The sequence below is a fragment of the Limanda limanda genome, chromosome 3 (assembly GCF_963576545.1).
Source record: "Limanda limanda chromosome 3, fLimLim1.1, whole genome shotgun sequence".
Taxonomy (NCBI): domain Eukaryota; kingdom Metazoa; phylum Chordata; class Actinopteri; order Pleuronectiformes; family Pleuronectidae; genus Limanda; species Limanda limanda.
In genome coordinates this window covers 15,443,918-15,469,811 of record NC_083638.1, presented here as the reverse complement: position 1 = coordinate 15,469,811, position 25,894 = coordinate 15,443,918, and the positions used below count along the sequence as shown (strand labels likewise).

General features: G+C 41.6%; 1 protein-coding gene across 2 annotated transcripts in view; it reads right to left on the bottom strand.

Annotated features, from left to right (window-relative positions):
• igdcc4 (immunoglobulin superfamily, DCC subclass, member 4) overlaps window positions 1-25,894 on the bottom strand; it is a 61,552-nt gene that overhangs the window by 10,413 nt on the left and 25,245 nt on the right. The window contains exons 3-16 of one of the 2 annotated variants that reach the window (XM_061067551.1): window positions 21,723-21,864; window positions 19,865-19,998; window positions 14,736-14,870; window positions 13,701-13,853; window positions 9,379-9,789; window positions 9,137-9,301; window positions 8,262-8,399; window positions 7,539-7,721; window positions 6,326-6,541; window positions 5,489-5,590; window positions 5,193-5,379; window positions 3,875-4,002; window positions 1,368-1,538; window positions 1,128-1,262 (exon numbers count right to left, since the gene is read on the bottom strand). In XM_061067551.1, coding sequence (XP_060923534.1) covers window positions 1,128-1,262; window positions 1,368-1,538; window positions 3,875-4,002; window positions 5,193-5,379; window positions 5,489-5,590; window positions 6,326-6,541; window positions 7,539-7,721; window positions 8,262-8,399; window positions 9,137-9,301; window positions 9,379-9,789; window positions 13,701-13,853; window positions 14,736-14,870; window positions 19,865-19,998; window positions 21,723-21,864 — 2,400 coding nt within the window. The remainder of the gene's footprint in view (window positions 1-1,127; window positions 1,263-1,367; window positions 1,539-3,874; window positions 4,003-5,192; window positions 5,380-5,488; window positions 5,591-6,325; window positions 6,542-7,538; window positions 7,722-8,261; window positions 8,400-9,136; window positions 9,302-9,378; window positions 9,790-13,700; window positions 13,854-14,735; window positions 14,871-19,864; window positions 19,999-21,722; window positions 21,865-25,894) is intronic. The other variant, XM_061067552.1, reaches the window with a different exon arrangement.

Sequence of the window (25,894 nt, the reverse complement as noted above, 5' to 3'; positions counted from 1 at the left end):
TCCCACTCACACTGCATACTGGCAAAACTGTTAATGCCCATGTGCACAAAATAAAACTGACTGACTTTCTGAAGGGCTTAAAATAGTCATTTAAATGGTTTTTGCATCAGGTAAGTTTTACGTTCATATATTTTGGTGGGGAAAAAGTCTGCCGTCAGTTATCCATTTAGTGTGTCAGACCTTTGGATCTGTGTGTGTGTGAATACTATGTATGGATATGTAGGTTGACGGATAATCATCTCATGGGGGAATAAATGGCTCTGAATTTATGTTGCCCTTTGTTTAAAGAAAAAAAGGTCTCTTAATTATTACAGGTAAAAGCTATACTGCTGACTGATGGAATTAAAATGTGAATAATGAGGTTGCATGCTTAAACACAAAATGACACGAGAGTCAAGAAAGTGCTTTTCACAGCAATTCTGCGAGGCACAGAGCAGTAATTCAAAGAGGTCCCCTGAGGGTCAGTGATGACGCCGCCCCTTTGATATCACCATGATCCTTATTGTGCACCAGGACAGAAGAGTGGTAATACCAGTGTTGTGCAAAGCTGCACTTTCAGGACAAATTACTAACATTATAGGTGATACAAGGTGTGTGATTAGTGCACAAGTACGTGCGTACACAAGGTATGTGGGTCCTTGTTTTGGTATCTTGGTGAGGACCATATTTAGTATTATTATTATTAGAGTGGTTTCTTTTGAAATGAAGATGTATCAATGTGAGTGTGTATTTTGTGTGTGTGCAAATATTTTTTGTACGTGTGTTTTTGTGTGTGTGTATATATGTGTACATGTGTGCAGGCGTTTCTGTGTTTTTACATGTGTAGGTGTGTCTGTGTGTGTGTAGGTTGCGTGAATGTGTATGTATGGGTGTGTGAGTTGGTGTATGCGCGTGTGTTTTGCTTATGACAATGTGAGATAGTCTAATGAAAATAAAGACTAAAAAAATGTTTTTGTATGTACTGACATAATTAGCACTTAATTAACTATCAATAAAGATTTTCTTAATGCACATAGAGGTTAGATAAAACATTTAGCTTTCCCACAATGTTAAATATCCTCTCGTACTGACTTCCTAAACATAATATAACTTATTTTCCACGTATATATGTACTTCATGATATGTACCATATTTCTGAAGGGCAGTGTGAACATCCTTTACAGGTGAATAAGGCCCTGACCCCACCACAGTAGAGGCTCCCAGCTTAAAAAAGTAGTGGGTGCCACTTGACAAACCCTGGACCTCCATGCTGGTAATGCTCCCTAAGAAAGACAGTGACACAGAAAAATGTTGTCAGAATACACCATCAATCATACCGACCGTACTGTGTCCAACACACAAGTCATGTCACGCCTGCCGACACCCACCGTCCTGAGAGAGATTGTTCCACAGGTGCTCAGGCTGGCTGAGGTTGCCACTGTACAAGACCACGTAGCTGATGATGACACCATTAGGCTCCAGTGGAGGGCGCCAGCTCACCAGCACAGAGGACGAGTCCAGAGCACTCAGCTGCAGCTCCTCCGGAGCTGTGGAGGGCCCTGGAGGAGAGAGGAGGGCCAGGTCAGTAATTAGAACCCAGAGATGAGGCCACCCAGCTGGGGAATGTATATTGCCTTTGTGAAGGATTTGACATGTTGTGCGACAACCATCTGCGTCCTCATGTCCCCGCCACCTGGGTACAGGAGAGAGGGGAGGAGCAGGGCAATGGGGGAATGGTCTGGGGCTCAGGTGATAATACGAGGTAGCAGAGAGCATGAAAGGGTGACGGGTGGTAATAATGTAATTTAAAGCTTCCCACTCTACACTCACCAGCCAGACTTGGCTGCCAAACAGAGCTGCCGGCCAACATGAGAGCACTACTACACCTGGGTGTCTAGTCCAGCCAGTTAGAAGTGCTCCATGCCAACCACTAATACTCATGTTCCCTGGCCACTGGCCAGCCTACACTCTGATCAGCATGAGTGAGCATACATTAACATGCACAAATTGTATTACAGTATTTGGAGTCAGAAATTGAGCACCTTGCTAGCTAGTGAACATGATTTAAAAATGCATATGTAAAACTGGTATAATGAGCCCTGAGCTCATCAGTAAACAATTTGTCAAAGAATGAATGTGCACTATAAGAAAAAGATGAAACTCGAAACTGAAGAAATCGTGGTGGGATTGCTGTCGTCTTCACTAGCTAAAGAATAAAGTTGAGTGAAGATCTGGTTATAAAATAAGGATGAAGAATGTAAACTGGTTTAAGCAGTGTATGGGGTCAAAAATGGGTCCTTAATATTTTATTGTAAAGATTTTTCTGAATTCAAATTTGTGAATGTTCAGAAAAGTTTTCCAGCTGTAGAAATGCTTTGTTAAAAATAAAAACTAAAAGAAAAGCCGACTTTTTTTTATCCAATCAAAACTAAACTCCTCAAGCACCACCTGTTCACTTAAGCCTCTGGCCTCAGTTAATGCTCTGCCCTGCTTCTTATTTCTATCCTGTTTTGTGCTAATTACTTTTTTTCTTTTCTCTTCTGTTCTGTCCTCACAGACATATGTAAAGCGCCCTTGGGTCTCTTGAAAGGCTCTACATAAATGCACGCTATTATTTTTATTCTTATTATTACCATAAAATGTCTTTACCCACAGGGCGGCTGTGGCTGAGTGGTAGAGCGGTCGGCCTCCAACCTGAATGTGTGTGCGAATGTAAAACTGTACTGTAAAGAGCTTTGAGTGGTCATCAAGACTAGAAAAGCGTTATATGAATACAAAACCATTTACCATTAGTTATCAATAGTGACTCTTGCATTGTTCGGTAATCATACAACATGCAGCACATTTTTATATTATACACACTCTTTTTCAGTTTCTAGCAGGACCCTAACTACTGAAACTTAGGGACAAACAAACTTTGCCTTAAATCATACAAAAAAAATTGAATGAGAAACATAAATGTCGTTATATTTTTGTGCAAAGTAACTGCAACAACCTTGTGTATTTGTACTTGTTTACAGGCAAGTCTCAACTTTAATGTAAAATCCAGCAGCCAAAGTAGTGTGGATGTCTCTATTTATGCCTGAGCTGACTAACCAGTCAGCTAAGGACACTGACCATCCAATTAGACAGAGTTGAAAGCCTCATCCTGTCTTTAATTGGACCAGGAGGGAAGCAGAAGAGAGCAGCTCAGCCCCGGAAGTATGTTAATGTTAACTCCCCCATACTTCAAGCAATCGGGTCCAAAAAGTCGAGTCAAGTCCAGTCAAGTCAAGTAAAGTCAATTCATGGCAGCTAGCTGCGTCCCGCCTGGAGCTAGTATGAGGATCGGCACACGGCCAAGCGGAAGCATCCAGCTTCAGAATGTGATGTCTCTCACTCTTACCTGCTGTAGACCACAATTATAAAGTCAAAACCGATCAAAAAAGATATTTAACCATCAAATTATCTCCATGGCAAAAATTAGAAGGACCAAGAAATACTATAACATTTGATTTGTAATGCTTTTTTCCTTTGACCCTAATTCTAACAGAATAGCCTGTACCCCATTTGCCATTTCCAGAAATGTGTTTGAACACATTTAAACTGACATTTAAATATTTCAAGTTCCTGTATTTTTTGGCACAGTGAAGTTTCTTTTCATTAGCTTACGTGACTTATTCAAGGACACCCTGCAAAGGATGTAATGGAAACAAGTGTTTCAATTCAACCCAAGTCCCTATGATTCAATTGTTTATTTTTGAATTTACACTGAATGAATTCTCCAACCATGTAATTTCAAGAAAGCTCTCCCCTACTGTGAGTAGATTGCTGATTAGTGAGCATGTTCTCAAACCTGGAGGGAAACCAGGAGGCGTTTTAAAGGTTGGGTCAATGAACAGGGGCAAATACTCACGGTCCGACAAGGTGGACTCTTCAACCGTGCCGCTGAAGGGTCCCACCACGTCCACTGCATTAGACTGCACGGCCAGCTCATAACGGGTGAAGGGCTTCAGGGCCCCGAGCAGCATCTCCTGAGCAGAACTGGATCACATGAAGAGGAGAGACGCATGTTAAACTCTGTCATAATTCTACAGTTCGTATTTCCTTTTAAATTGTTACCTCTTATCCCACTGCAAGACCGTTAGACTTAGAATAATTATTGAATAAATCTGACACAAGTACAGAGAATAGGATGATAAAGTTTATCCCTTGATATAAAGTAATAAGCCCTGTGTAAGTGTACAAGGCCACATCAACACAGAGACAAAATGATGTGCTTGTTGTTGCCTCGTAGACTCTTCACATTGAACACAATGGCGGTACTCAGCACTATAGGGATATAGTGTAGAATTCACATGGGAAATTAATTCATTAGTTTGTTCAGAGTTGAACATATAAGGTGCTCTTAAAGATGAAAAACAGCAAACGTCTGGCCCTGTGAAGCAGAATAAGAAAAAACGCTGACATTTACTGGAGCAATTTAATGAAAACAACAGATTAGTGTGAGAAAATGAACACTGAACTACACTATGGCCTTAAATCATACACTGTGTATAAAAATGGGGGACATGACAGCTCCCCAAAAGTGAGGCCAAATCATTTTGATCACCCCCTGGTGGCTGTCTGCAGTGTAGGTCATAGACACGGCTTTGGACATGGACTCAACGAAAGAGTCAAATAACACAATCCAATTTTTAAGTAAACTAAAGTAACTTAAGTAAAATCTGTGGGATAAGAGTTAAGTAACAGATTTTTGTCCAAGGGGTAATTTTCTGTTAAGTTTGGTTTTAATTAATTATGTGATGTTGTAAAAATAGGGTACGACGTTATGATTGACGGCTGAGTCTGACTGGTCGAGTGCCTGCATCGGCAAGACCTCAACCCTGCGACTCCACACCAGGATCATTCCTGCACAGAGTCTGGCTCCAAATTATGTCAAAAGCACAAGATGGCTGCACTTGTATTCTGGATAAGTTGGCTTCATGTTTGAGCAGTGGGAGGATGTGGAGATGTATTGCCCCTCTTTATATTCAGTCTATGCATGAATTACACAAGCTGTGAAACATTTCGATTTGTTGACCGTTTTTAAAGGGTAAAATCAGAATTTGTAAGTTGTCTATTTCCTCAATGTTTGGGTTTGTATTATTAATGAAGATATGTTTGCTCTAAAACACTGTGGAGCTGAGCCTTGCAATGCTGTCCTTATTCCACGGAGGGTTGTGAGCTCTGACCTGGTGTGATAGGAGACCAGGGAGGCGTTGGTGGTTCCCGCTGGGCTGCACCTCACTGTGTAGTTGATGATTCGTACATTGCTGAAACGAGGTTTCTCCCAGCGCATCCAGATGGAGGTGGAGCTGTTGGCTTTGGCCTGGATGCTGCTCGGGGGCATTGGAGGGGGGCGCATAGGAGGCGAAGATGCTTTGACATACACAGAATATGATTTGTTATTATTTATTACCAAATGATTGTGGAAGACATCCATTCATTCTCTCATGTGTACATTCCCACATGCATGGAGATATCTCACTTCTGTCATGGGCCTTGTCTGTTCTTCCCTTCCACATCGCAGCTGCTCCATCGATGTGCTTGTTGAATGCCCAGAGCCTCACCTCATACTGCCGGTCAGGGGCTGTCTCACACACACACACACACACAAACACACAAACACACACACACACACACACACACACATACACACACACACACACACACACACACACACATAGAGAGAAGAAAACCGAGTGAGAGGAAGAGAGGGTGGAGGCTACATGCAGAACATTTGAACATGTAAACCCAGGCAGCCTCTTGCAAAGTCAGACAATTGAGGTCTGTTTAGATTTGGTATTCCAGTCGGCTCATTCATCCTTTTATTCATTCACTGATTGTGGACACATACTCTAACTCTGCTCTCACTCCTTCCTGATATCTCCTTCCTCCAGTCACCTGACCTGCCCCTCATCCCAACTCACCTACTCCCGCTGCTGAGTCCCTCATTAGCTCCCCAGTACATATACCTGTCCATTTCCACTTGCTCTCTGCCAGTCTTTGAACCTTGGCCTATGTACCTTTTTTACGGCTTGTATATTTGAATCTTATTCACTTGTACATCTCCCTCCTGACTCATCATCCTGGGTCCATTTTCTGACTATCATGACAATGCAAGACAGTTTTTGACTAAGATGCTAAATTATTAATGATAATCTTTAATGAGAGAAGCCCTATTTTGTCTCAAAGAAATATAAAACCATGAATAGTGTCTGTGTTGTTATTGCATTTATCTGGAATTTTTCTACATCTTGAAATTTTTTAATTGGAATATACTAAGGCAAATTACATTCAGATGGCCGTTATGGTAACAACTCACCCAGTCCAGTGAGCAGATGATACCTCGCCTTCTTTCGGAGCCTGATGGTGTGGGTTTGTGTCGTCCTCTTCTCACCAGTGGCTGACTCCTCAGTCTCGACTTCTCGGCAGGACAGCTTGTAGCCAGACACCAGGGTGTGATTGGGTGAGGGATGCCATGTCACATTGAGTGTGTTCACTCTGGCTCTGATTTTCAGCTCAGTGGGGGCAAAGATCACTAAAAAAAAGGATTGGAAAAGAGTTAGATAAAAAAAAAAAAAGTTGAAGTTTAACGTTCACTTACTGTCTAAATATATACTGTACTGCAGGCTGATTAATTGAAATGCCAGTTATATCATAAAGTACTGTATACCTGCATTTTATAGTAATAGCAGTAGCTAATAGTGGCAGTAATTCATTTGTGAGTTGCCATCTAGGTAAAAATGTATTAGATTATACATTGGAATTTACAAAATCTGTAGATCAGGGACAAGATTTTGAGTCCGAAACCTTCTGGTTTCAAATTCTAGTTTGAGGAGGCTTTAGTCTCCCATGGGTAAACAGTTAGTGAGGAGAGCCAAAGAGGTGGAACTTTGACTGATACGCATCAACTGAGTTTTTTAAAAGGTATCTGCATTCACATGAAATCGGCTGTTAATACAGATTAGACAGAGTGTTGCCTTGACCTAAAAAACAAACAAAAAGTAAGAGAAATTGTGTTCTGTGTGTTGAAATGGGTAAAAACTTGTTTAATAAAAGGAAGAAATGAGACTGTAAAGGCAAATGAAAGACAGAATCCTGGCCCAGATATCCACTGTCAACACCACAAGCTCCAAATGTTTGGCTGTTGCCCCAAGAGACCAATTTTTAGTTACATGATAACTGAAACTGCAATGGAGGTAACCCCAGTACTTGGGGCTAAACGTACTATTGTTTACAAACTAATACTGTCTAATAAAGTTTCTGTAGAGGCTTTATAGTTACTATTAAATAAACATTCAAAAACTATTCTTTAAAATGTCATAATTTGAGTCACAGATATATATATATATATATATATATATATATATATATATATATAGACATTATAGTGTTAAATAAAGGTATTTTCATGTCCATTAGTCTAAACTGCACTGGATCATACACAGGACACAAATATTATGGGTCGGACCTGACAAAAATGAACCACAACAAAAGAAAAAACAAACATTTCAGAACGTGGTTGAGTTTCTTACCCATGCTGTGGTCACTGTGGTTGAAGTGAGCTAATGTCTGGTGTTGGGCCCACTCTGATGGGACCCCGAAGCCAACGCCTGTTCCAGCTGCAATCCTCAGTTGGTACGCCTGGTTGGGCTGCAGCTCTCTCAGTGTAAACTGAGTCTCATTACCCCCCACCTCCACTGAGAATACAGTTTCCACTGTGGGAACACACAACAAAAACATAAATATATTCTTTAATTAAACTTTCTTTGATTTTTTCTAATGTGATGATTCAACAGATAATATGTATCACACAGGGGGAAACTGTGCTCTGTACTGAGATGTGTTTGCAATAACTCCATTAAATTGCTGTTTCTCAAGGACAACCTGTTATGACGCAGCTCCTCTCACAGTGAGCTGGATCTCTCCATACGTTACAGAGAGATGGGTCTTCAGAATAGATGTTTCTAGACTGCTAGCGCACAAAGCGTATTTAACCCTTTCATACACATCTGCAAAAACACCTGTACTCCTAAACCAGTGTAAACCCTGTTCAGAAACAGAATATAACATTCATATTAAATAATAATATTTCATAGAGTAATGGAGACTGTCAATACATTTTTACACTTGTTTACCAATCACTTGTGTCAAGACACAAATTGATCTGAAAGTGCTCAGTGTGTGTCACAGAGATGTTTTTTCCCTGGCAGCTGAAATCAGCTTGTTGTCAGCTGTGTGCAGCAGGGATGACTAACCCTGATCCAGAGAGCTGTACTCGATGCGGTAGCGGGTGACGGCTCCTCGACTGTACTGTGAGGACAGTGGGTGCCACATCAGCCTGATGTCTGTAGGGGAGGTGCTGGCTATGGAGAGCTGGGGGGGTGCACTCGGCACTGCAGGAGGGAATGAAAACAGAGACTGTCTGTTGATGCATATTCAAGCCAAATCCTACAGATCTTCGCCGTTGCTGGACAGCTGTAAAACACACTGTATCTGTCATTAATCTATCAAAGACTGTAAATAAATGTGGACGACACGACAGCTCCAAAAAAGTAAAATGAAAAAAGTCATAGTAAACATTAATATAAGTTTGGTGTTTATTCGTTATTTGAAGGTATTACAACAGGATGAAATGTCGAAATTGACAACTGATTCGCGTTTGGTCAAGTTTGGTCAAGACGTCGCTACAACGGCTCCATCCCCTGATCTCTACTCCACAAGCACAAGATGGCAGCTTTCATATGCACAAAATCCTCCATGTCCAGATAGTGGGAGGAAGAGTAGGAAATGGGAGACGTGTCGTCCATCTTCATATACAGTCTATATAATCTATCCATAAATCTTTCAAATGTGCATTACATCAGGGTATTTCTACAATAAAATGTTGGCCAGCTTTTAGAAAACCGCTGAACGTAAATACTCTTGTGTTATGTGTTCACTTAACGACTACTAGCTTTTAAATTGCGACAAAAAACCCTGAATGGGTGACAGTGGTGATTCATGAGTACTTAAATTAATTTACAAGGTCATGAAGCCAACAATGTGTGTTTTGTGAGGTAGGGAAGTATCCAAGCCTGGCCTGATTTTACCTGTGTGGCCTGATTTTACCTGTGTTCCTTTGATAACTCACCATCCTCCAGCATCTCTACAGTTATAGGCAGAGATCGTGAACTGGCCCCCATGGGAGAGTAGGCCACCACAAAGAATCTGTAGGCAGTATGCGGGAGGAGCTCTTTGACGTGATACTCTGTGGTGTCATTGTTCATCGCAAACTGGTACTCCACATTATCTGAGCCTGGAACGAATAAAAAAAGTATTCAAATCAAATACTTGTTTAGAAACTGAAATGCCTGCTGCGTGATAGAGGCATACCTGCAGCACGTTGGCAGTGCACAGAGTAGCCTATGATTTGGTCCGCGTTGTACTCCGGTTTCTCCCAGGTGAGCAGGGCAGATGTGCTGGAGTAGGGTGTGGCAGACAGGTGACCTGGAGGGCTAGGCAGACCTTCCCTCACAATTACAGTGAGCTTGGCAGTGGCACAGGCCGTGCCCAGCCCGTTGTCTGCTATGCACTGGTAGTAGCCTGAATCATCCGGTGCCAGCTGGTTGATGAGCAGGACTCCAGGGCTTTGGGTCTTCACTTGTCTGAATGGCTTGATGGGTTTGCCATTCTTCAGCCAGTGCAACACAGGGGGAGGCTCCCCTGAGCTGTTGCACACAAACCGGGCTGTGTTCCCCCGGGACAGGGACGCTGTCTCTGGGGGTTGGAGAATCACTGGAGGGGCTAATGGAAAAAAAAGTATTTTTAATTATTCAATATAATAATTAAAGGTCCTATATTGCAGAAGATGAAAATACACAAAGCTCCTTTTCATAAACTGTGTCTAGGGTTGCAAAGGGGCGGAAAGTTTCCGGTAAATTTCCGGAAACTTTCCGGAAACTTTCTGGAAACTTTCCATGGGAAGTTAAGCTCTAGAATTTTGGTATTTAAAATACGCAAATTAAACGCTGAGCAACAAAAACATCATTCAAAACTCTATTTTAAAGATGTATGGAATGCAGCACACGCTGCATGTTGAATTTCAACCCTCCACTGTGCATTCTTCCATCACATGCACAGATAATTCCCAGCATCCTGCACTCTACAGCAGGGCTATTTAGGCCTGTTGCAGAACTAGTCAGGTAAGTTATGATATTACTGGGGGAAATATATTAGCATGCTTATTGAGTTCATCTGTTCATCTAGCCTATTTCTATTCATTTATCCATCAATTGTAAAATATTTTTACAGACGATTCCAATTGTTTGGCTAACTATTTATATATCTAGCATTGCATTAGTGTTTTTTTACAAACTTTTTTCTCATCTCATTCTACAGAACAATGCCACGTGCATTGTTGTCATGTTCTCAAGTGTGGAGACATTTCACCCCAAACAATGTAGAAGGAAAGGCTTTGTACATTTGCAAATACTGTGCAAAGACCTATGTTAAGAATGACACAACAATGCAGAAGCGTATAGTCAAGTGCCCAAAGTTTCCTCAGGGCTCAAATCAGCCTTTAACAAAACAAAATGTTTAAATTTATGACTGTTTATGACAAGGTAAATACAGTTAGTATAAATTATCCACAAAATTTCCAGTTTATTCCTGTTAATTCCCGTTAATTCCCGTATATTCCCGTATATTCCCGTATATTCCCGTTAATTCCCTTTAATTCCCATGGAAAGTTTCCAACTTTGAATATTCCCGGAATTTTGAAACCCTAGTCTTAACCCTAAAATGTCGACGATGTCATACACGACAGCAAAGGACATGAGAGGCTTTTATTTTTTAACTTGTCTTCTCAGACGGATTGTGCCGATCCATTAAGGGCTTCATGAGGATCATAGCCCTTTCAGAACATTTTTAAACCAGCCTTGAACTGTACTGTCTTTTTGGAGACATATCCAATACTGGATGTTGTCTGTGACTATTTATCCTTTTCTCTGTGTTTTGTTAAAGCAGTTATTGTTGTTGTTGTTAGCATGGTTGTTTGCTGCCAACCGGTTATCCCACAATGTCTTGGGTTAAGTCTGTCAACCAATCAAAGGCTTTATTCCTGACTTGTCGAAGAATAAGAGGCTGTGTTTCTAACTGGGCATGTGTGTGGTAGCTCTGTATTCAAACACATGGTACAATGGAAGAACATGAGATTGAACCCATCCTGGTGTCTATAGTTTAGTTGTCGTAGAGTTGGTGCAGCTGTGATGTCTGTGACGTGGCCCTTTGTCTCATTGCAAACAGAAACATGGCATGGCACAACTGTTTGAATATGAACAGATTTTTTGATGCGTGTGGGTTAGAATGCTTTTTTTCTTTTCTCCTGACTACCCAGACTTGGAACAATTTTTCAAAAGCCGAAAACCTTGTTCATTATTGTTCTCTCTGTTATTTGAGTAAATGTTTGTGAGATACAATTTCAGGTTTTTTTCTCTGTTTTTATGGTCATATAACTATCAACATATTCTGACAGCCCTGTCCTATGCATTACAGGGTTGAGGTTATACAAGCTATATTACACAAGGAGACAAAGGGGATTTTGAAAGTAGACAGAAGTAGGTTAAAGTTACTAGAAGGCATTTTAAACCTTAAAATTACAGCTTTTTTGGATGGAACACAAAATTATAATAGCCACGGCTCTCCCTTGAGGCCTGGAACTGCTACCACTTGCTTTACAGGTGTCACACACCAAAAACCAGAGCTAGCAGCTAGATATAGGAGAAAACAAGCAAATCATGGCAGAGACACCGTAGAAACCGAAGTGGACATTGTCAGAGGAAGCGAAGGAGAGGAAAAGAGAAAGTAACCAAGTAAAAAAACAAGTTAATATCTGATCATATTTTACTCGGTGGGAACTAAAATAGGCCAAAGGATCCAAAGGATGCAGGAGAGATGGCAACCTGGTGTTGCTGTTACTGGACAAGTCAGGTCATAACGTTTGCTTGTTTGCTATGTATTGCACTGTTTTGCTTGCTTGCAATGGAATGTGAAGTTGTCGACTAGCAAGTTTATCAACAGATCCAGGTAAATTAATTTCGATGGAGGCTTAGAGAGTTAGCCAAACAAGCCCATTATGTTTGTGTACAGCTCTGTGCATGCAACTCGTATTTACAACAGTGAATTACGCATCCAACATGTAGGGGGATCCCAAGTATGGCCAAGAGCAAATCAATAATGTCATGATGTCGCAACTATACTCCGCCTCCAGCCATGTGCCCAGCGAGGCCCACCTGGACTCACCATTTGCAATGAATCATTGCCCAGCCTTTCCAAGGATAGTAAACTTAGAGACCAATGACCAAGTAAATGGAAGGGACTGCATTTATATGGAACCTTTCTAGTCTTAACGACCACTTTAAGTGCTTTACAGGTCACATTCAGCCACTCACACACACACATTCACAAAGCACTTTCCTATCACATAGACACTGACTTTGAGATTCAGTGCCTTGCCCAAGGTCACTTTGTCCTGCACACACCTTGTTCTTGTTGACATGCAGACTGGAGGAGTCAGGGGGATCAAACGACAGACCTTCTGGTTAGTGGGTGACCCACGCAACCTCCCGTGCCACAGCCGCTGTTAATCCTTCGAACATTTTGATATGTCTTTTCAGCTCATTTCAGCGCTGACTCACCATCTTTTGAAATACCACTGAGGTTTACCAAGCTACATTAGTAGGTGATAAACTATCAACTGTGATTGGCCTGGCTGTGTCTTGCCTCGAAAAATGTTCAACCAATCAAACCACCAGAGAAGTGTAAAATAAAGTGTGGCCTTCGCAGAAAGATTTATCATTGAACTTGAATTAATGGTGAAGCTTGTGAGAGAGATTTTAAAAGAAGGTGTCCAAACCGATGTAGTAAAGGAAAAGCCTTGATATCGTCTTAACATAAATCTCAAGTACCATTTTGATATGAAGCATTATACCATCAAATTGACATGAAAAAAAGGAGCAACTCCCAGGACCTGATCAGTATTTATCCCATCACAAAGGTTTATCAGAGAACCTGGTGAGATCAGAACACGAGAAAAAATACACACAAGGGAGATGGTGTGAAAAGATCAATCAAGCTCATTCTACAACAAAAGACAATGTCACACACACACACACACACACACACACACACACACACACACAAACACACACACACACACACACACAGTCATATCCCCAGGACTTCAAAGGAAATTACATTGATTCATATTAATCTCCTGGAGACTGACTCTAACCTCAACAATAGTTACTACTTAACTAACCCTAACTCCAACCTTACCTAAACTAAACCTACCCTAACCTAACCTAACCTAACCAAACATAAACTAAACCTAACCTTCAAACATGTGTGAACCTTAAAATGTAATGATTTATGTTATGTGAACTTGCTTTTTGTCCCCACAATGTGACTGTGAACAAATGTAAGTCTCGACAACATGAGTAATACCTGGACCACACAGATACACACACACACATACACACACACACACACACACACACATACACACACATACACACTCTCCCAAACTCTCAGATAGCAGACTCATAAATTATGCTGTAGACCAAGACTGATTTGGAGTCTGGTGTCCTCCTCCTTTCAACACGTGTCTAAAATAACCAGAAAAGATCTGTTCAGTAATCCTGCTACTTGACTCTTACCAGGAACGTGCAGCTCAGCGGCAGCAATGACAAACTCTCTGGTCTTAGGCTTGTTGGCTCGGCAGACATAGACGCCGGCATGGTGACGTCTCGTGTCCCTAATCACCAGGTTTGTTGCAAGGACGACCACATCAGTGGAAATGGGCTTTCCATCTGATCAAAGGGCAGAGTGAAAAAAAAAAACACAAGTACCAGATCATTCAGTTAAATAAAGGACAGAAATATACATTCGCCCTGAAAAATCTGGAGATCCTTCCTCAGGCTTTCAACTGCCCGAGAAAAACAGCAAAAAGAGACAAGCATGTCTTTTAGCAGAAGTGGGGTTTGGCTTGTATTTACTCAAGCTGACCAACAGGTGGCTCTGTGCTTTTTCAGTCTGGGTTCACTGAGCCATCTTCAGCTGTGGGGGAAATCACTCACTGTTCACCCTATACAGTAGATCACTATTTAGCTGATCCGCCATTTAGAAGTCTTTGTTGTAGGATTTTCTACAGACAATGATCACATCCTGCAAATTGAATTATCTCACCACAGCATGAAAATAGTGAATAACATGATAACTATAGAAGCACCAATTAGAACTTGGTGATGGGCAGTTTTTGACATCTGACATAATAAATCTATCCTCTTCTAACGCAGATGAATAACAGTATGGAGAAGAAATTCCAAAAGTTTCCCAAAAGTATTCACACCAGGACTTAACAAGTCCATATGTTTGCATCTATGTGTGTGTATATATGTGTGTGTTTGGTGAATCAGAGTTGTGGAGGAGGGGATTAATCAACGTGAAAAATTATTTGATGCAAAGCGCGGCTCAATGTACAATAGAACAAGAGACAGCAATTATAGCTGAGAGCAAAACTCCACAGCCACAGGTAAGCAGTTATGACTTATCACTGTGTGTATATTGTGTGTGAAAAGACAGATCAACACACAGATAATGAAAACACAGAAGTTGCAGTTAAAAAAAACAGAAAACAAATATGATTGAACTGGGTAAGGATGAAGAATGAGTGAGAGCATTTGAACTGTTACCTTGTCTGCTCCAGGACACCAGAGGCTTCGGCTGGCCTTGTGCCATGCACTCCATCACTGCGGGGCGGCCCAGCACCACCGTGGCATTCTGAGGTGGTGCAACTATCACAACTCTGTTCAGGGCTTCAGTAGAACCTACGACAACAACAGAAGTTAATACTTAAAGGTTCAGTGTGTAGAATTTAGTGAAATCTAGTGACGAAGTTGCATGTTGCAGCTGAATACCCCTTGACTCACCCTCCCCTTCCAAACATGAAAAAGAACCTGCGGTAGCTTCAGTTGTCATAAAAACTCAAAAGATGTTTAGCTTGTTCAGTTTGGCCTCCGTAGAGAGGACCCACTCCTGAGTTAAATATAAAGTATTTTTATATAAATGGCTATATCTAAGGCAAAGGAAATACAAATTCTGAAAACTTAGATGAAACACACTAGTGAAAACATGACTAGGATAAATTCATATTCAATTTCTACCTCTGCCAAAAGTTCCCTTTAAGCTAAATCCATTTCTTACACACTGGATCTTACACAACAAAAGACAGGAATGAAAACATAATCTCAAATGGCAGGGTGATTAAATGTACACTATATATACCAATTTCAGAATATAATACTGTAAATACACACACATATATATGCACATCCATAATATATATAATATCTATATAATTATATTATAGACATTACATATATATATCATTTCTATAATATTGCAGCTGGTATACATGGGATTAATTTGACAGATTTATACACTGCTAGATAGCTTTATGATATAAAATAATTTAGAACATTTTTGGATTGTATTTACAAGTACCACACATTTGTATTTTCATGAAGTACTTGAGTAAATGTACTTGGTTAAAAAGCTCCCAGTTCTCAAACTCAGCAAAACATTGCTGACAAATGATTAGGTTAAAAAGAGAGAGATAAATAAAGGAGGACGGTCAGCGTGATGATACTGCTCCACAAATATCCCTCACAGAGTTGTGGTGAGAGTTGTTAGAACTCATTGCCCACTTGGTGAACACATTTAAATTCTATTTTTGTATGCACACTTCAGGTTTAAGTTACGCAGCTCCACACCAGACTGAGGATCTGAACACACTCGTGCCCAGTGGGTGTTGGCATACACATCTTGTGATGGCTGACTGCCAACACAGAGTATTCAAGTTGTGTATTTGGTAAGATGGACAAACAAGGCGCTGATATTTATGTGTGCCTTTATTTTAGCTGATACAAATCCTATAAAGAATTAAATGCTGATTACATTGTACTACATACTTACACATTTTCCAACCAAAAAAAGATCTGTTCATTGAAAACTGTTTATTTGTTGCATTAGCATTTGCAAGCCTTTCCTACACAACTGAGCGGTAGTCAGTATTTATATACCATATCGTCAAAATCAATGTACTGTATCGTATTTGCAATTCAAGCTGAAGATCGGACAGGATTTAGAGCGCTATGTGAGGATTCTTTAGTGACTGAGATTGACTTAATTTCTAACACAGTGAGTCACTTCATCATCAAAACTGTCTCCATAGCCTGCTGATTGGTATCTGGTCGAGGTTTCATCAATTCTTATTAGATAGCTGATGTGGCTAGGACCTGAATGTAACAGGGAGTCTTGATTAGAGAGGATTCTCATGCGAGAGGATTTGCCAGGAGGCAATGTAAGCTCTTACATCACAAAATGATTATTTACTGGCAGTGGTGCAGGGTCTTTCACTGAAACACACTGTACAAAACATACTGTAGAAAACCATCAGCAACAGAATCGGCTGAGGTGAGGTGGAGAGACAGAGAGAGGAGGTGGTTTTCTATCTAATGAAAAAAACACCTGATAGTGCAGAGAGGGCTTTTGGAAATGAGAGCGAGAGGGAGCAACAGAGAGAATCCTTTTGTGTGAGGAAAGGTATAAAGCATTAATTCAGTTGACAGAATGGCCTCAAATTATGTAAATAAGGTGCATCACTGACAGGATCGTAGGGAACAGACATTTATTTCTCGAGTGTGTGTATCAAGGTACTGCTGGTGTGAGAGGTCCTTACTTCTGTGCATTTCTGCTCAGCCCAGGCAGTCTCAGCAGCACGTAATGCTAATGCTCGCCAGGAAGCAATATGTACATACACGCTTGGCATTCTGTAAACACATTATAAATTAATCATGGAGATTAGATACAGCAGCCCTGGCTGATGCATATGGCTTTAAGTGTGTCTGTCTGCCTCTGCGAGGACTGCACTGCAGGGTGCGCCTTTGTAGGGGTCTTGTTTGTGGAAGAGATGGGTGTGTTGCAGCGTGTGAATAAAAAAGGAGAGGGTAAAGAAAATGGAGGACACTAGATAATGTAAGGTTAAGGCAGGTGAATGTCTCATATTTTCTCCAGCCTTGCAAGTTAAGTACATGAACTCGATGACACCGACGTCAAAGCTGTCAAAGAGATACGAAGAAAAGAGTGCAAGCGAGTGAAGTGATAGCATTAGATGTAACAAGTGAATCATGTAGTAGCCAGAGACTGTATGGTAATAGCTGACAATAGAGACTCAAGCCGTTTCCTCCAAGATCAGCAGGACTAACATAGATAGATGATAGAGAAGGAGAGATAGACAGAGAGGGAGATGGATAGATGGATAGATGTATAGATGGATAAATGGATAGATGGATAGATAGATATTCTGAAGCCAAACTGATAACTTTATCACAAACAACACTGTATTTCATCCAAATATACTGTATATTTTGAACACAATCCAAATAATAACTACATCAGAGCACACAAATGTCCTATATTTATCTATAATTATTGTTCTAAACATTTTTTTTCACCTGCACTATAAGTACTATTAAATCATTACAATTCATCCTCAAGATTGTTCCACACATTCAGCAATTAACTTTATAAATTGCTCCTCCATCCATCTGTTCTCTGTAGCATTGCACTTATCCTTTGAGGGTTGATAGGGAAACTGGAGCTAATTTCAGATGGCGTTGCACAAAGAGGAAAGGTTCACCCTGGTCAGGTCGCTAGCGTTGCACCGGCCAATCAGTCACACCTTCGGTCGATTTAGAGTCTCCCTGTACCTCATTCTGCATGTCTTTGGACATCAGGAGCATAGATATATATAAAGACTAGATATCTCGCTCGACGGAGCCGGACGTCACCACATGGCGGCCATCTTGTTGCGGGAGGCTCTCTCACCCATAACATTGTGTTGGTAGTTGTAAATAACCATAACTTGCTCAATTTTCAACCGATTTTGAAACGGTCTGGTTTGTTATAAACGTCAGAGATGTAGTTATGACACTGCATAAATTATTATTTTTTTTTAGAAAATAACATAATTATTCATAAGTACACAGTGTCATATCTACATCTCTGACGTTTATAACAAACCAGACCGTTTCAAAATCGGTTGAAAATTGAGCAAGTTATGGTTATTTACCATTACCAACACAATGTTATGGGTGAGAGAGCCTCCCGCAACAAGATGGCCGCCATGTGGTGACGTTCGTCTCTGTTGGCCGGCAACGCGGCCGAGATATCTAGTGTTCATATCTGTGATCAGGAGGACACCCACACACAAACAAGCAGCACATGCAAACTCCACACAAAAAGATCCGGGCCAAACCAGGGGCCTTCTTGATGTGAGGCGTCAGTGCTAACCCCCATGCTCACCTGTTTAAACAGTGGGGAAGCTGCTGTGGAAATTAGAGAGGATATTTGTTCTCTCTTTTGCATTTTGGAGCAGCCATGTCGTTACACTGAGCTTCAAATTGAGGTGAATTTTAATCTTGCAAATGTGCAGTTGAGGACTTGAAAAGTGACAACAACTGTGTGAAAACCTTGAATGTAGTTCTATCGCATCTGACTCAACCCCTGTCTCCCTCTCCCCTTCCCATTTGTTTTTCTTTTTTGTCCTGCTTTTGAAGGACACAAAAGCTGTGATTCAAAAAGAACACAACAGGTTTCCACGGAGCTGCCAATTAAAGTTGACCGATCTCTCGCGAGCTGGTGGCAGAGGCGCATTATGCGGCATGGCTCTACCGTGGGCAGCCTAATGGTGAAATCTCTGACCTCACAATGCTGATGAAAGATGCAATGTGTCATGTCGATCGGCCTCAGCAATATGCGCCCTGACAGTGATGACTGTAGTGCTTGAGTACTTCTATGCGGTTCTATTAGTGCAATATTTTGATCACATTAGAGTTACTCTGTTCTCCTGTGTGTGGTTATATTGTGAGAGAATGAAAAGGGAGGCTGGTCTGGATACTGTACGATCCCCATTCAGCTACAGCTGCTGCTGTGCATGTGAAGCATTGTGTATTTGTACAGCTGAAGTGACTACAGTCCAGGAATAATCAGAGTAAACACATCCCTTCTAAACAAATTCTCAACTACAACAGATTCAACATATTCTTTTGTATTCTACTATAACGTATCTCTAATCACCTGTGACCAGAAACCCATGATTAGGTATCTACTATTTCCAGAAATCTCTGTCGGTGTGTATGTGGCTTGCAGATCTCGGGAACCGCTCATCTAATAAGCTTCTCACTCGCCATTAGTATTGTACAAGGCATACGGAAGTGCAGTGTCGAATTTAAGTAAAACGTTTAATATTAATAACCCCTGAATAAAAACCTTGGGACTCAATGGGACAATGTGAGCGACGTTGCTGATCTCTGGTTCTCCAGTTCAGAGTTGTGCGTCCTGAGTTGAGCTGAACTTTGCAGCTCCTTTACTGCGGGTCAATTTTAGAGTTTCAGAAAGAAAGCTGCACCACAGGACAAGTAAACAGCCCATTCCAACCCCTATGTTTTGAATAGGGACTTCACTGGTTATAACAAATAATCAGTCACATATTTTTTGCAAAACTGTTTAACTCATACTTAAAATAATGATGGTGAACTATTTCTTTGCAACAATTTTCTTCAGATTTCAATTAGATGAGTCAGGACAGTTTCAAACCCACAAAGTGCAATACAAACACAACATGAGGGAGAGACACCTTTTGTTAGCACCAGTTGTTGTTGTCCTAAGACTGAAATTAGATTTTTCAGACTGGTGTGGCAGCTCCCAGTGGAGCCCGGCCGCCTATTCAGACGTTACAAAGCACTGCAGCAGACATCACCTGTGGTGACAGTGAGTAGAGCGTCATGACTGATGTCCTTCCGGGCAGAGTTGGAGGCGACACAGCGGTAGGCACCCTCATCTTCCTCGGTCACCTCAAGGATCTGGAGCACCCCGTTAGGAAGGGAAATGAACCTGTTGCACGCAGGGAAAAAACAGAGAGGAAGAGATTGGGCGAGAGAACCAAATAAATGGCTTAGAGTCCTGTAACATGGATCAAAAATATATATCTTTGTCTTTGTTCTACTTGCACTGTTGATATTATGTTGACTTGAATGTTCCAGACACATTGAAGTCCAGCACACTCTTATTGCCTACTATATGACATATGACCAATGTTCTGAGAGGAGGAAGGGGAAGGCACTGGAGGGAAAGAAGAAGAAGCAGTGGATGGGGGGGAAAAAACAATAAGAAGAGAAAGAGATAATGAAAGGCCGGCTGTGAAGAAAGCGTGGATCAGGAAAGACACATAAATAGAGGTGGAAAGGGCATAATGGCGAAGAAAAAGAGCAAGACATGACTGCAAAGGGGCCGACAGAAAGGAAGAGGCAAATTAGAGTAAAGAGAGAGAACAGAGGAAAAAAAAGCCGGTGATGTATCATCTGCCTTTATGGTTCATCTTTGTGAGAGGCCATTAACGGCGCCTGAGGTGGGAGAGCCACATCCCGCCAATGAGACCTTATAAGCAGCGAGTTGTTTGCGGGTCACACAGGGCTACAAAAGCCATTAGCGCTTAGTCCTGTGCAATACGGCTTCAGCTTGAAACAAATTTCAAGGCGACGGGGCCAGTGGAGCCACAGTGAAATGTCAATACTGTTAAGTGGCTGAGTAAATGAGAATAATGACAGCAAAAGAGAGAGAGCGTGAGAGAGAGGGGATATGAAATTTTATTTTTTGGAATTTATAAAAGTGCAGAAGGTTTTCAATTGAGATCTTGTTTAAAACTCAAGGTGATTTTCAAGTGCTCTTTTTATAGTTGCTAAAGTCCTTAATATTGACTTTGAGAATAGTTCGAATAATTTGAACATGTGCTCCAACCTCACTGACAAGGGCATTATTAATTGTTATTTGTGTAGTAGTACGTGGATTATAAGCTCGTTGACGGATCATTGTTTTTCGTTATCACTGACCTCTGACCTCTTCACTGCAGTGTGCTATTACATGCAGTATATCTTCCGGGGAGAATATACGATGAAATGATGAGGTGAAAGTGAGGCTGCAATTAAAAGACATTGTAAAGATTTGCATCTCCATGTATGTTTCACATCTTGAATGAATGTCGAAGTGATGTTTAGCTGTCAAACTTGGCAAAACTATTTTTCTGAGTTTGTAGCTACAGCGACGTAACGTTCAAAATTTTGTTGCAGGATAAAGTTTGTGTCATGATGTGATGGACTGAACAAGTTTGTTTATAAGGGAACACAAAAAGAGAAAAGTATCAGTTACTGCGAAGATTCTACACTGAAAATAGTTGAATGTTGAACTCCTGAAATCAACCAGATGTTTTGAACTGGTGGTGTCAAATTATTAAAAATTAACGATCATAAATAAACATTGGTGGCCGGCTGGGTGACACCAGGGCCACGTCACTGCAGATTCCGGTGCGTCTCGGCCAGTCAGAGGTGGGAGTTTAAATTCAACTCAAACTTCTCACGTTGCTGATGATGGTGGGATTTGGGCAAATTTCACAAATTATCCCAGAAACATCTACGAACCCTGATTCAGGCTCTATTGATCTCAGGATTTGGCAGGAGAGCCACAGAAAAATCATACTGCTTATTCATCAGAAGTAATGAATAGACAAGAGAAGATGGAAAAAGAAGAGATGAGAGGCAACAACACAAAGAGAGAAGGGTCACCTGGTCTCCTCAGGGACAGCCACTTGGTTCTTTTCCCAGGTTATAACAGGTGTGGGTACACCCTCAATCTGGCACTCGAAGCGGGCAGCGCCCCCTGCAGGGACTGTCTGGGGTGACGGCTCTTGGTGGAACTTAGACAGACCTGGAGGCATAAAGCAGAGTTAGAGATATAACAGTGAACAGACAAAGCATAAAATACAGCCCACATCCAACTAGCATGATCTGATAGTCTGCAATAGTATTGACGCCATTGTCCACAACCGGTCTACCGCTCTCGTAAGATGATGCCGACAAGGACGGTGTTTGAGCAGTAACGTCCCAGTTACAGTTCAGGGGATGAAGTGAATCAAAATAAGAAGAAAATCTGTCTTTCTGTAAATAAAGAAACTTGGCTAAAGTAAAACACAAATCAGGAAACAACAACTACAATAAACACTTTCCCTTCCAAAAAAGGGGAGTATTGATCTCGGTACATTATAACTCTAGTTGACAACACACAGCCTGCAAGTTGCCAAATGCCCCCCTGGCACTGCCTGCATCGCCTCTCCCTGATTGTGCTCCCGACAGCAAACACTCAACCACCCGCTGCAGGAAGAGTGAGTGGGGGGGGGGTTACCTGCAGGAGAACACAACAACAACAAACACGCAGCACTAAGGCTGTAACTTTAACACATATCAGATACACTAAATAACACTGACCACCAATGAATCACGGCTTTGGTTTAAACAATGAAATTAAAGTGAGTTTATTCAACTTACGTCTCGAGGAGAACGCTCAGAATACGTGCATCACATTGCCATAGTCTCTATTTCAGACTTCTAATAACTGTATTCAAACCGTTTTGAGGCTTTTAAACGCACCATTCTAAACTTGTAATTTAATTACAATCCTACTCAGACCATTTGAATACCCTTGAATGTCCTGATTAAGGGAAATCTGGGGACATAATCAGGCTTGGCTTGGATTATTCCTCTCTCCAGGTTGATTCTTGGCAGGCCTCCAGACTTCATCGCGGCCTCAACACATTTCGCACACAGACAGGGGGGCTTCCGACTGTAGGTAACGCCGAGCACCAGGGGCCAGCACTGAGCACTATCTGAGGGCCTCTAACCTCTGACCCCCTGAGCAGGCTGCAGGAGACGAGAACAAAAGTGGTTGGCTGTCCCAGCCACACACGCCTGCAGCTCTGACTAAAGGAGCAGAGAGCTGGTAGGGGAGGGGAGGAATCAAAGAGAGAGAGAGAGACCGAGAGGAGAGAGAGAGAGAGAGAAGGCAACCAGAGACAGGACGAAAGCGGGAAGGTAGACAGAAAGAAGCATTCGAAATTTAAAGAGCTGGACCAAAAAACACAGTGCATGCTGCATGGAGTAAAGCAAGTAAACTAACATTAACCACATCGTAACTTGTAAAGTATAGTTGAATGAATCTGAACACAAAATGATTAAGTAATGAGCCATTCCTCAGTGTTCTGTAACATCCCCATGATCCACAGATAATTGCACAACTGAGATCAGCACAGTGTGACAACGTTTAAAGATTAACATGCAGTGCTACATATCATACATCCTCCATGCAGCAGAGACAAAGCTGGTTCAGAGAGGTGCTTCCCCTATAGATAGATGTCCACATGTACTTTCTTTATGTCAAAGATCCCGGATGGTAATTGCATCAGTGAGACACTGCTCCCCCCACGTTATGATATAGTATCGGTAAGATCTGACCATACTCCATGCTTGATATTTAGGACTTACAGTTTCATATTTGAATGACTGCTGTTTCAAAACTTAACGAACTGTGTTGTATTGTGAATTTGATTTATCAAACTGAGTTTTAACACAGGGCATATTCTAAGTGCTGATGCCAAAATACAGCAGAGGCTGCAGTAAATGTAAAATGTAGATATTACCTGATAATGGCACCAGTTGATATTAAATGATACATCCTACTTGTACTGATTTTAATTTCAGCAAATGGACAATAGTTTTAAGAACAAGATGATATAAAACAAATGTCAATCCAATTGTGTAGCTATGCAGATAAATCATTAGATCTTAAAAAATATTGGGGAATCATTAGTGTCTTTAAACAATTGTGTTTAGTAGTTAATGGGGTACTACACTGGATAAGTGGAAACTTTGATTGGCTGGTGGCAATGGATGAAAAATCTTGAAATCAATCCATGATTCATCCTCTGGAAACCATGATTGTACCAAATATTTTATGGTTACCAATCCTGCACCTGTTGAGACATTTCACTAAAAAATCTAAATGTTAACCTACTGGCAGTACGGCCACGTACTCACCATGCTTCATCCTCTGGAACAATTCCTTTCTGTACATAATAACATCGATCCCCTCAATCTCACATTTCAGTCACAAAAAGATTAATAACAATGACAACGTCGTCCATAGAGTTGGAGTCACTACTAGCATTAAAGTGGACACATGTTATCAGACTTTAAACAAACAGAACTGTTGAAAGGAGAACTGACTCTAGCTTGTAGACTGAAGCCATTTTCAGATTTGGGTGTTTCCAAACTTGCATTCTATCAAATATCTGCGTAAAGATTTCCAAAGTTGAAAACTTCCAAAGTCTCACAATCTATTCCCTCCAAGCCACAGTGGGCTGGAGGAGTCACGGCGACTAACCCCTATCACACCAACTGTTAGTCATGGCAACAAACCGACCATCTGTGTTTTCCTTCTGTACGGAGGGAACAGAGTTTCTCAATGGGCACACAGAGCCTGACACACAAGCCTGGCCATAGTAACAGAAAGCATTTGATTCATTTCAGGAGAAAAAAAAAAATCTTGGAATGACTTGCACAGGCAGCTTTGCAGGAGGAGTTGATGATTAACCCTTGCCTCTTCCAGCCATTACACACTGTGATGCCCTCATGTAAACACACCACCTGTACCACTGCCAGCGAGTGGAGCGCCTGACTGGGTGCCAGACTCGCTCAGAGTGTGAACCTGAGTTTGAGAGCGTGCGTGCCGAGCTACTTGGACCTCAGTGATTATACGGTGTGTCTCGATGCCTCCACACAGGCATCTTGTGATCACGTTACTGGATCAGCGTGTGAATTTATGTGCACGTCTGTAAATGGGAAAGTGGGAGCGTCCACATGTTTGTAGCGGACAACAGCTGATCAACGACGCAGACGTTAATGAAAGGGGGCAAGGGGAAGGGGGGGGGCTGCTCAGAGAACACACTTTGCCCATGCTGCGATGGAACAAAGGCAAATGGCCAGGCTTTCACCTCGGCTCTGTCAAAGCATAATCATATTAGTCTTTTCCCAGGACTCTGTGAGTGTCCCCCTGGCCCGCAATGAAATTCCACGGCAGATCCGTCCAGCACCACGCCGAGCACACACTCAGATTTGAAAAAAGTTGACACTGTTCTGCCCGCCATTGTGCTGAGACGCCACTGGCTCTCCCAGGAAAGGTGACATATCCAGCCACAGGTTCACACATAAGTCCAATTGTTTCCTAGCAACAGGGTCTTCCCATGATTTAAAGGAACATTTTCAGGCGGCTCCTCGGGCACTTCTCTGTGTAGAGAGTGTAACCTTTCCCTTCCCCTTCCTCCATATCTTGTCTTTCTTTGCTACACATCTCGTTTTTCTTTTCTCTCTCTCTCTCTCTCTTTCTCCCTCTCTCTCTCTCCTGCCCTTGACTTTACCCCAACTCTTTCTCTGTGTGTTTGTCCGTCCCTCTATCTATGCCCCACTCTTTGGCCCCAGAGCTATCAGATTGCAGTGTTTTTCCCCTCCCCTTGTGCGAGCAGATGATTTTACCCGTGACCTCTTTGCTACCCAGCTTTCAGGCAGAGTATCAGTGTGAAAAACCAATCAGGCTTGCCCCCCCCCCAGCACCAACACATATTTGTAATAGCTGCTGGATAATAATTGGGCTGCGTTTAATTTTGCCCGTTTTTACAGTATTTCACCCCTTCTAACTTTCAATTGTGTCAGTGATCATTGACAAAGAAAAGGCCATTTAAGGCACATCCAGATACAATTCCCCTCATCCTGTTCCCACACCATTTAACTGTGTAATTTGAGACCAGAGTGATTTTACCTATCAGAGTAGATAGATAGAGTGGCATAAAAAGACTATTATGTTGTTGTGAAAGCACCAATTATAAAAAGAAAATCAGTTTGACCTAAAC